At 38.7% G+C, this 12,081-nt stretch overlaps 1 protein-coding gene across 1 annotated transcript; it reads left to right on the plus strand.

The window, feature by feature from the left end:
- Window positions 1-1,435: 1,435 nt before the first annotated feature.
- ndel1a (nudE neurodevelopment protein 1-like 1a) lies at window positions 1,436-10,174 on the plus strand (the record flags this gene model as incomplete). Its single annotated transcript, XM_083903546.1, has 9 exons — window positions 1,436-1,521; window positions 3,285-3,438; window positions 5,798-5,946; window positions 6,392-6,528; window positions 6,699-6,872; window positions 7,782-7,876; window positions 7,983-8,128; window positions 8,256-8,290; window positions 10,047-10,174. The coding sequence occupies 9 exons, from the start codon at window positions 1,436-1,438 to the stop codon at window positions 10,055-10,057; spliced, it is 987 nt and encodes a 328-aa protein (XP_083759672.1). The 3' UTR covers window positions 10,058-10,174.
- Window positions 10,175-12,081: the final 1,907 nt, after the last annotated feature.

Here is a 12,081-nt window from a genome sequence, read left to right on the forward strand (position 1 = left end):
TGTCTCTGTGTCTCTTCCGTCCTCTTCTGAAGTCTCTCTGTTTTCCCACGAGTTTGACGAAAGGCCTCCGATTTTCTGCGACGCAGCCATTATTACGATAACCAACGTAACCCCAACGAGGCAAGTTGCCATGGCAACCGAGGTGGAGGGTCGTTGATGACGCGAATGACGTCACTGCCTCTGTACGTGGGACCTAATACAAACCTATCCGTGCAGCAGGTGGCGCTGTTTTAACATTAGCCGCGTCGTATGCGCAGCGTGTGCGCAGCAGTAAAGCTAGCGAGCACGAGGAAAATCGACACTAAAAACGGATTGTTTTGCCCTCTTAATGTGTTTTTGACGTGGAGACGGTGTATATTTAGGTATATGTTTGTTAAATATCTAAAACGATTAGTATGTGTTCAATTATTGTCGATAAAATAACAGCGAGTGTTCGTGTTTAGCGTGTGTTCTCCTTTAAATGTCACGCTGCGCAGAGGCAGCTGAGATCACAGCACAGTCACAGGAGATGGTTCGGCCTCATCAGCGCTAACCAGCGGCAGTAATGGACTGATCTGCGTCGATGTTCAGGTAAGAAAAAGACACAATATATACTCAGTTTTCGTTGTTTTAAAACCAGGGGAGGTTTTTTTTAAGGAAAAAGGCAGAAAACAGTGATTATTACCTGGTCGTTTGATTGATTCACGGCATGTTTTCACACCCAGTTTTGACAGCTGAGCTCAGCATCATCGTCATCGTCATCATCTCTGTTTATTCACTCGCTCGCATTTGGGTCATTTATGCACCCGTTTCATTCTTTTCTTCAAAAATAACCATTTAAAATCAGGTTATTTATGTATCTCAATGTGTGTTTTTTTTCTCTCTTATATTTAAAATAACCAGTGACCACTGTACTGTAGCGTCATCGTTCATTCTGTTTAAAAACCTTTCATCATGTGTGGAATTCTTTTCTCTGTAAATTGAGATTTTATTAATCAATACATTTCATGTTGTATCCACTTGTTTACATCAATAATGTGACTTTTCAAAGCTCATACTGTGACACTAGTGCTAACAGATCATAATATTGATACTAAAATTTCAAAAATGAAAATAAAAACTGAAACCCCTTATAAATGATAGAGAACACAATGATATTTTTGTAAAGGAATATAAGGTATGTGTAAGTGAAGGGACATGATTTCTTTATTGTGAATTAAATTCTAATTTTAGCTTAATTGTTGAATAATAGTCTGTTTTTCTCTCATTTTGAGTGCTTGCTATATCTTTTTTTTTTTTTTTTAATGTCAAGTGAGATTTGATACTAATTTGAAGTTCTAACAAAAGATGCAATGTCCCGTAGCGTAATGACCTTTTTTCTCTTTATAGGCAAGTGTTCTCATAGTAATAATCCCTGTTGTTTTTCCTCATTCTTTCCTCCCCAGATTTGTCGGTCATGGAAACAGATATGATACCGAAATTCTCCTCGAAAGATGAGGAAATAGACTTCTGGAAAACTCTCACTTTCAAGTACAAGCAAGGGTATGTATCTGTCTTACGCTGTGTGGGGAATTCTTCTTTTCCCTCACATTTTTGTTTCATCACCACATTGGTAACAAAATTCTGATTAAACCAATTTCATTTAGAAAAAGCAGCTTTAGTTTAATTTGCTGATGAAGGGAGTGAAGGCTACATTTAAATCACAGTTTCTGCCACTTTTATTCTGTTTTATCTGTGAGCTCTCGCCATAACTTCACTTCAGGAATGTTTTCGGGCAGCTGTTAAGTAACAGTTGTTCCTTCTCATGCTTTCATAAAAATATGTGTTCGCATATCCAGTGACACTGGGAAGAGAGATTAAAAGCGTTGGTAGAAGCCCCTCCCTTTTCCCCAGAGCGACGTCTCATTTTTTCACATGGAACATAAAAGACTTCTTGTGTGTCGTTGTCTTCCTGCTGTATGAATGGCTTTTTGTATTGGTGCGGCTGTTATCACTGTGCTCTCATTGTTGTCGTTACTTAACATTGTGATCACCCAAAGGGCAGCTATCTATGCTGCTGCATCTTTGGTTTCACTCGACTAAAATGAAATCTCACCTTCTTGTGAAACGAGCTCCAGCACAGGCTCGCAGTTATGTAAGGGTCACTGTACTACAATGTGACTTTCAGAATCAGGGCCTTATTTATAATGTTTATGTTTTCTTTGGGTTAATCCAGTTTCAACATTCATGTTTAACCTTTGAAACGTGGAACAATTTCACCTCCGTGGTCCTAAATATCTTCATGATCTTCATTGGCAGATGGAGTTCTCGTTTTAACTACATTCTTAACTGGACTGCTCCAACATTAGCACTGTCGTATACAAGAATTACATTCTTATTGTAGTTGCAGTGACGTTGGTTCTGCTCAGTTAACAGTTCCTGGTTCCCAGAATGTTGCCTTTTAGTTGCAGGAATGTTACCTGAAGGTTTTCCCTAGGTTGTCCTATGTTTATGGATCCCCTACTGTTTTGGTTGCACTTTCTGTTCCCAGAATGTTCCACTAACATCTCTTTTGTCGCAACCTTAATTCAACCTCTACAGAACGTTCTCCTTTGGTTGCATTAATGTTCTCCTAACGTTACCTTTGACACAACCTTTAGGGAACCATTGTAGAATATTATATTGGTTGCATTAATATATGACAGCATTTGGTACATGTTACATTAATTCTAAACCATGGTTGGTATGGGACTAACCCATTCAGCCTTCAGTAGACATCGTAGTTCTGTTGTTTTGCTTTGCATCCTGCTGCGATTGAAAATAAAATATAAATATAACTGAGTTTAATGTGATAATCTGATGCAAACATATGATCAAACTGTTGGCTTCTTGTTGTCTCACTGCGGGTAATCCTCTAAGAATACATGTGCTTTATATTTAATTCATCCAATGTTGTTTGTGCTGTTCGTCAAACAGCCATAATTAGCTTTGACATTGTTCTTTGACAGGGTTGTTGATTCACTCGTTGAAAAGCAAGTGAACCGAGCACATGTATAGTCTTATAATACAAAGTGCCAAATATAAGAAATATTATGGCTTAATCCCCTAATAAAACAAATTGCACACTCAAAATATCATTGTGAGTGCTCAAGTGATCACTAGACAATTTAAAATAAAGCAGAAAAATTAAATGTTGCTCCAGGAACCAGTTTCTAGTCAATGTAACAGTTGAGTCCATACACAGCATGTCTTCCAGGCCTGATTTACACGCCAACTTCTCTCTGTCCCAACTTGTTGTCTGATGCTTCCTCCTCCTCTGCCTGCAGCTGCCAGGAGGCTCAGGAGGAGCTGTGCGAGTTTCAGGAGGGGAGCAGGGAGCTGGAGGCCGAGCTGGAGGCCCAGCTGAGCCAGGCCGAGCATCGCATGAAAGATCTGCACTCTGAGAACCACAGGCTGAAGAATGAGGTCGATTCACTCAAGGTAACTGCAGGGGTTATGGGAAAAGAGTGGGGGAGATGAGAGACGTGCATCAGTCTAAGTTGTAAAAGCTGACCGAGCTGAGAATTAGGCTCATTTTGCCATAGACTTCCATTCAAATTGAGTTCTTTTTGACTTGCCCCCTGGTGGCCTTTCAGTATACGGTTACGGACGTCATATACACCTGCTATTTAATTAATTATCTGAGGAGCAATTATGAGAATAATCACAGACACCCTTAATAACTCTCTAGGGTTACATAAACAAATGTCTTACTCGCCATGTTTCCCTCCTTCGTTGCTCTTTCTTAGTTGGATAAAAGCTGTAAAGGTTATTTAAGCTGACTCGAACGCTCAAATCCCCCTTTATATTAGTAAACCACTGATCTATGCATAGGGTAACCTGTAGTATAATATACAACGTGTCTTAATCACATTATATGATGTAATTTGGAAACATCCCTCACTGTTAGGTCACATTAAAAGACCTCAGCTGTTTGCAAATATAATATTTATGATGACACCACCATTATGTATGTCTATATATCTGCCTTAACAATACATTAGTCTCTGAACCAAGCAAGTACAGCATGTCCTCATGTCTCCTTGAAATAAATATTGAATGATTTTTTTTTTCTTTAATAGCTATCTTATTAAATTACTCGTCACGCAGTAACATGTTATCCAGTAGTTGTGCAGCTCTCTGTGCTTCCTGGATTTTAAGAGATCGTAGAAATATTAAAGTCACACAGCAAAGTATAGGGATGTACAAATATTTTTCATATGCACTTGAAACTAAACTGGATGTTTTTTTTATTTGTTCGGATTTTAGTTAGACTTTTATGGGTTATTTTGGTTTTATGTTGTTGTCATCAAGGGTGTAGTTGATGGTGTAGGTCAGGAAATGACTGACCATCTAAGATTTGTTGTGTTCAGGTAAAGGGGCAGTCATCCAATCATGAAAAAAATGTGCATTTAAATATGTTTTATATATCAATTTCATATTGTGTTATTGTGCACTTTTATGAAAGGAATAAATAAACTAAATAAAAGGTGATAAAGCTGTCCTCTGACAGAACAAGAGCGCACTGTCTTATTTCCCCTGACTCTGCGTTCTCTCGCACAGATTCCGTGAGCCTCACAGTTAACGTTTGAAGTTTATAGACCCAGAGAAACGTTGTTTGTGAATCCACGTGCAACCCTAAAAGTAAAACCCAAATGCCTTTCCAGTCTCAGTGCCTGCTTTGTCCCATGCAGGCTGCAGAACTGATGCAGCTGTTGTCTCTGACTCTGATAAATAATGCATCAGATTGTGTCTCTCATTCCTATTTTTATTATTTCAGTGCCTAACAACCAAAAGGGAGGTGGCACACAGGGGAGGAGGAGGAGGCGCTTGTGCCAAGGGGTCATGTCATTTTTGTGTGCAAGAAATAATTGACACAATAATGTTTTTTTGGGGGGTGAAATGCTGCACCAATAGCTTTTTGTGAAGGTGTTGTTATTCGTAGTGTGATATTGTTGAATCGTTTGTTTACTGTTTTGCTGATTTATATTGTAAAAAAGATTATTTCACCTTTCATTGCCATTTTAGAAAACTCTACATTTTAGGTTATATAAGGTTCATCTTTATCGTCCATGCTGTGGAAAATTGTCTTTCGCTCCACATGAAAACACAACAGGAACTAAAAACACAAACATTTTTTATAAACTATGGCTTTCCAGAAAACACATTTTGGAAGCACAAGGCATTCATTAACACAACATTTTAAAGATGACTATATGCAAAGTAGGAAAACACAGCAACATTTCAGTCAACATGATTAAAAAACCTATTTTCTCAGACTACAAATGCAAAGAAATCATCAAATCAAATATAACAACACAAAAACAAGCGTGTTCTCTGATTTGCTAGTATTTTTTATGTTCGTGTTCAGGCCATACTGAGAGCATTTCTCTATCTTTTTCACCGCCACGTGAATAAGTTGAGCTGAACAAGACTCAAACAGGTTCGTCGTTCGTTCGGTTTTGTGCAGCCGACAGCACTTTATCCAGATTCCAGAGTGACAGCAGATATAGGTCAGACACGCACACAGAAGCCAGTAGCAGCATTTATCGACATGACCGTCTCAGAGCTGTTTTATATGTAGGTCATATTTCACACATGACACCTAACCATGGGGAGCAGAGAAATGGAAATGAAAAATGGATGATGAGATGAGATCTAGGTCAGAAACGATTAAACTGTGTCGCTATGTTGGCACACGTGTACAGATTATATACTGTACATGTAAGTAGTATATGCGCTGGCTGTCTTCATCCCATCTTGTCTTGACCGCGTGCCTCGTCCTCTGTTCTTCCACCAGGATAAGCTGGAGCATCAGTACTCGCAGAGCTACAAGCAGGTTTCCATGCTGGAGGACGACCTCGGCCAAACGCGCAGCATCAAGGACCAGCTCCACAAATACGTCAGAGAGCTGGAACAGTCCAACGACGACTTAGAGAGAGCTAAAAGGTCTGTGTTGGCCTCTTGGTGTTCAATAAAATGAAAATAATAAAAACGGTATAGATGGATGGGATAAACACTTTATTGTTCCTGTAGGGGAAACTATTTTTCAGTGAGTAAAATGTGTCAAATTTTCATTGGTGTGACAACAGAAGCAGGATAAGACACTTTAACGTACAGTATATACACGCCTTAAATTGCTGTAACTTGTACTTGAAGTTGTGACCCAATTTGTTCTTACATGTAAGGATGTTTTTTCTTATTTAATCTAATCTAAAATCAATGCTGTAATTACACAAGGCTGAAATATTGATCCCATATTCGTGCTTAAATAATTATAAATGAGCGAATAGGTGTGACACCAGAGGATATTCTTATTCAAACTTGATGAAATGCTGTCTGTGGATTTTGCCGCCTTAATGATTTAGATAATTGTTCCTGTCTCTCATCTCAGAGCCACTATTGTATCTCTGGAGAACTTTGAGCAGCGTCTGAACCAGGCCATAGAGAGGAACGCCTTCCTGGAGAGTGAGCTGGATGAGAAAGAGTCTCTTCTGGTCTCTGTGCAAAGATTAAAGGATGAAGCCAGAGGTGATTATTGACCAGACTTTAATAATGAGCCTCTCTGTCAGTCACCGCTGCAGCTCATTACCATACTGCTGCTGTGTCTGCTTCCTGTAATGGTTCATAATATGGTTCCCACTGTTCATTTGGTGCTCATTACAATAGCGTATTGTCATTTTTTTTATTCTCCCCTGCAGACTTGCGGCAGGAGCTGGCCGTGCGTGAGAGGCAGACAGATGTAACCAGGATGTCCGCTCCGAGTTCACCCACTCAGGACAATGTGAAGATGGACACTGCTGTGCAGGCTTCGCTCTCCCTCCCTGCTACGCCGCTGAGCAAAGGGCTGGACAACGCCTTTGCCAACCCGACAGGTAGCTGCAGCTCGTCTTTTTTTGTTCATATTGCACAAGTACCAACAGGGAAATCTGAGTGAGCTGCCCTTAATTATGCTGCCTTTATTTCAAGTATGGACACATCTAACTGTGAGGAGCAATGTTTCCCAGTGGCACATTTTATTCAGGTTTGATGAGGAACGCAAAATTGCATTAATTCTATTATTGTCACTCTTGACAAATCAAGCAGTATTTATTACATTTTATTTAGTCAAAGTGGCTGCAACCAACCACTGTATTTAATTATTATATTAAAACTATTTATTTATTGACACTGACGTGTGAAATCAGTGCCTGTTTTCTATATGGAAATTGGATCTCGGGCCGAATTGAGCATATTTTGAAGGGCACTCGTTTTGCCCTCATGACTTGCTGAGTTAGGGCACAGCTGAGCATGTGTCAATGTGCAAAATGATAAAAAAAATCTTCACGTGAGCTCTTCTGATGTTAGTAATTGTGTAAAAACTGTACCTCTGACACTATATGTTTCAAATGTTCTGAAAGTTTTTTTTTACAGATAATGCATTAAAACTATGACCACAATGCAGATAAAAAAACAGTGTTGATGGTGCTGTGTGTCATGTGACATTACATCATGTAGACTATATCGTGCAGGTTTGTCCAAAGCTTTTATAAGGCCCGCAGCTTCGTTTTTATTATATATTATTTTTAGCCAGGGACAGATTGTGACAGAAAATCGACATTAGTCACTCGCCGTCCCCCCGAGCTCAGCTGAAAACCAGAGACCAGGGTTTGCATCCTGGCTGTAATAGGTTTGCTTATAGCTGTAAATTATTATTTTATGAGACTATGTTATCGAAGTTTGGTCACAACTGATGTCATGAATGTTCCCTTATACCATCTTCTCTTTCACTCGCTCCTGTTTAGTTCTACCAAATGGCTACGGCAGCAACTCACCGTTGACTCCCTCTGCCAGAATATCAGCACTCAACATTGTCAGTGATTTACTCCGGAAAGTAGGGGTGAGTCATTCCTTCTCAGCTCCCCTGTGTCTGGAACAATCAGCATCATCATCATCATCATCATCATCGTCCTCATCTTCTGCTTATGTCCCTCTTCCTCTTACAGGCTCTGGAGTCCAAACTCGCCGCGTGCAGAAACTTCGCCCGGGACCAGAAAGCCAGGAAAGCGTACGCTCTCGACAACAGCAACGCGCTGAACGCCAACACGACCAACTACTCGCAGTCACTCCATACTTCATATTTTGACAAAGCGTGAGTGAAACCGACCTCTCACTACTTTACTCTTTGTCAGATGTGTTAATATTGTGACGTGTGTGTGTATTTGATACAGTGAGTGAGTCAGAGATGAGACCTGTGCTCATTTTTTTTTTCCCAGCAGGACAGAGATGGTCATATTCCCTGCACTGATTATGGGTAATCACAGCTCCTCTGTCTGTGTCAGGGCGCTTGCATGCTGCCATAGATTTTAACAAGCATCTTTATTCTTCTCATGTAGAATAACTGTAAGACGTCATGACTGTGGGTTACATGGGTGTCCTGGTCACTAACTATTCAAGGCTGGTGTGGTGGTGACGGTGGACTCTGAATGTTTCTGACTGCTTTTTAACTATTTATCCAATAGATGTTCTTCCTGTCTGTGTACTAGTGCAGGGGTCTGCTAACTCTTTTCACCCCTCTCTACCCAAATATGATTAATCTGGAGCCACGTTTTATTTGACCCATAAAACTTGGATCCAAATTACTCTTTCTTCATGATCACATGACTTGTTTTTAAGAACTTTTAGACTATTTTTCTCTCTATCTCTATTGGACAATGACATTGACTTCCTTACGTAGATCTCTATCTCAGTATAAAGTTGACTTTTTGTCTAGAAATGGTTCCCAATGAGAGAAACCACATTCAATAATATTATTGCCCCTTTTTGTCTTGTTGTCTGTTGTTGACTTGTTGAGATTTTGCGAGTTTGGTCTCTGTAGATATACATAAGTTAAAAAAAAAAAAATGTTGTAAATATTTTATTTACAAGAGGCTGAAAACATTTCCTGGAAGAATATATAAATAGTGTTGTTTGTGCTTCAGTGAATATTTAAGGCAACAGAATGGTATTTATGAGACTGTGTTACAGTAAATGAAGACGACGTGTGCTGAGACCACAGAAGCATTTCCTGTTACAACTGTCTGGCTTATTTGTGTTGTTTGTTTTTGAAACAGTAACTCTCTGTGGCAGAGAGTAACAAATTATATCAGGCTCTGGAGACAGACAGACAATATTGTTTAGAGTTAGGTCAAATCAGTGTTAGTGAGGCTCTTTTAAGGGGTTTGACTGAATGATTTGATAACAATCGTTTTATCATCTGCGCTGTCACTCTCCACTTTTGCTTGTGTTGACAACAGTTATGTTTATAATGCATCAGTGGTGGTTCTACTGATGCAGGTTTTATTGTCAATAATTTTTAGGATTTTAATGCATTTTGTTTGCTTTTGGAGCAGAAAATACTACATTGGTTAAAACCTGTCTGTTTTTCAGGACTTTGGCCGAAACCATAGCAGACATACTGATCATAGCACAGTCATGACCCACAACGGAAACCAGTTGAACTTGTCAATCTGACAAACTTTTCTCACACTCTCTAACGTCCTTTCCGCTTTGTGTATTCAAGTTCCATTTTTGGCAACACTTGAACTCTGCGTGTGTGTGTGTTTTTTTTTTTTTCAAACAAGCCTATGGAGTCCTTTTGTCTGTGTGATGGAGACAAACTGAGTGGCAGAGCAACATGCTGCAGCGCTGACAGCTGCTGGTGGAAAGTTTTCATAAGTTTGACTGAAAGTTTCTCTCAGAACAAAGCTTTTACAAAGTTAAATCGAAAATGATGAGATAGGAAGTTCAATTTGTCATTTCTTATAAAAACGATTGCCTGTATATATATTAGCAAGGATATTGACACTGCCACTCTCGTTGAGAGTGTTGGTGTTTCATATGTCTGTGTATTCTTTTGCTTCATGACTTTAGGCTCCTGGATTGTTCTATTATCAGTTCATAAAAACAGTATATCATTATTTTAGTTCTTGCATTACTACACATCATCATGTATTAGACCCAGCAAATCACTCATTGATTCACAACTTTTTCTTTAATATTACTTCAATATGTTTTTTTTATTTTTACAGCAGGACCATGAATGGACTGGAACCTGGTAACCTGACAGCCATCACCGCCCCTCCAGCTGCCTCCTCCCCAGGCTTAATGCCCCTCGCTGTGCGACAATAACCCCCTCCCTTCTATAACCCTGTCACCCAACACATTCACCCCTCTAATGGGAAGTCTCATTCAGGAGAAGAGTGCAGACAAAAAGTTGAACACAAACACTGTAAAACTCAGTTGTACTGTTATCCCAGGGCCTCCTCTCATCTTCTCTGTTCTCACACTTGTGCTTCGTTCCGACTGTAATAATGCGTCCCTTGTCTGTACACTGTATGTGTTACTGTATCTGCTGTTTGGCTTGTACAAAAGGTGGTGAAACCCTCTGCTGTTGACACAAGGTTCCATCAGGTTGCCCCACAATTTGTCAATGAGTGCGTCATAAAATCTTAAAAAGGAAATATTATGCACATTTACCATTAAAACTTACAAATATTATTTTAAGCTTTTTTCCCCCTGAGCAATAACTGCAGTTATATGTACTTGCATCCACAGTTGAAGCAAAGAATGCAAAATAACGGGTTTATATTGGTTGGCATGTTATGCCACATGACTCATGTCTTCACTGGTTATTGATGTGTCTCACTGTCCACCACATTATCTTTAGTGTGTGAGTGACGATGCAGTTTACTTGTCAACTGTAAAAAGGGAGTAAACTGGAGTCTTTGTGTCAATGTCGTGGGTCAAACACACTGTTAACGTCTGAACTGTGTGACATGATGTGTACAGTATTGGTCATATTGATCGTTATTTATATAGACAGCCAGTGAAATGGTGCGGGTGTGGTGTTCACAGCAGTTAACCAGCATTCTCGTATTCTCTGGTCAGTGTTTTATCCTGTAGAAATCGAGCTTCCTTTTTTTTCTTTTTTTAAACGACACAACTAATTTTTAATACTGTTCACGACAAGATAAAATGAAGCACTTTGACCTTGTGTCAACTTCAAATGCCACCTTTATTTGTTTTCATCCAAGTGCAATATTGGCTGTTTGTTATTGTTTGCGGATTTGAATTATTTGAGATTTCTTATAATGCATGTTTTAATAAAAGCTCTACTACATGAACTATTATTGGGAAGTCGTCCAAATGTCGTTTTTTTGGTGCAAAACTTGACAAAAACGTCATACTATACTATGTAGTACGTCATACTATACTATATCTCCAAAATGTGACCATTTTTGGAGAAAAAAAATTTGGTCCAAAATTTGACAAAAACGACATACTATACTATGTCGTCCAAGATCTGACAATTTTTTTGAAAAACGTTTTTTTGGTCCAAAACTTGACAAAAACGTCATACTATACTATGTAGTACGTCATACTATACTATATCTCCAAAATGTGACCATTTTTGGAGAAAAAACAATTTGGTCCAAAATTTGACAAAAACGACATACTATACTATGTCGTTCAAGATCTGACAATTTTTTTGAAAAACGTTTTTTTGGTGCAAAACTTGACAAAAACGCCATACTATACTATGCAGTACGTCATACTATACTATGTCTCCAAAATGTGACCATTTTTGGAGAAAAAAACATTTGGTCCAAAATTTGACAAAAACGACATACTATACTATGTCGTCCAAGATCTGACAATTTTTTTGAAAAACGTTTTTTTGGTCCAAAACTTGACAAAAACGTCATACTATACTATGTAGTACGTCATACTATACTATATCTCCAAAATGTGACCATTTTTGGAGAAAAAAAGTTTGGTCCAAAATTGGACAAAAACGACATACTATACTATGTCGTCCAAGATCTGACATTTTTTCTGAAAAACGTTTTTTTGGTGCAAAACTTGACAAAAACGTCATACTATACTATGTAGTACGTCATACTATACTATATCTCCAAAATGTGACCATTTTTGGAGAAAAAAAATTTGGTCCAAAATTGGACAAAAACGACATACTATACTATGTCGTCCAAGATCTGACAATTTTTTTGAAAAACGTTTTTTTGGTCCAAAACTTGACAAAAACGTCATACTATACTATGT

The sequence above is a fragment of the Microchirus variegatus genome, assembly GCF_963457635.1.
Source record: "Microchirus variegatus genome assembly, chromosome: 17".
NCBI lineage: Eukaryota > Metazoa > Chordata > Actinopteri > Pleuronectiformes > Soleidae > Microchirus > Microchirus variegatus.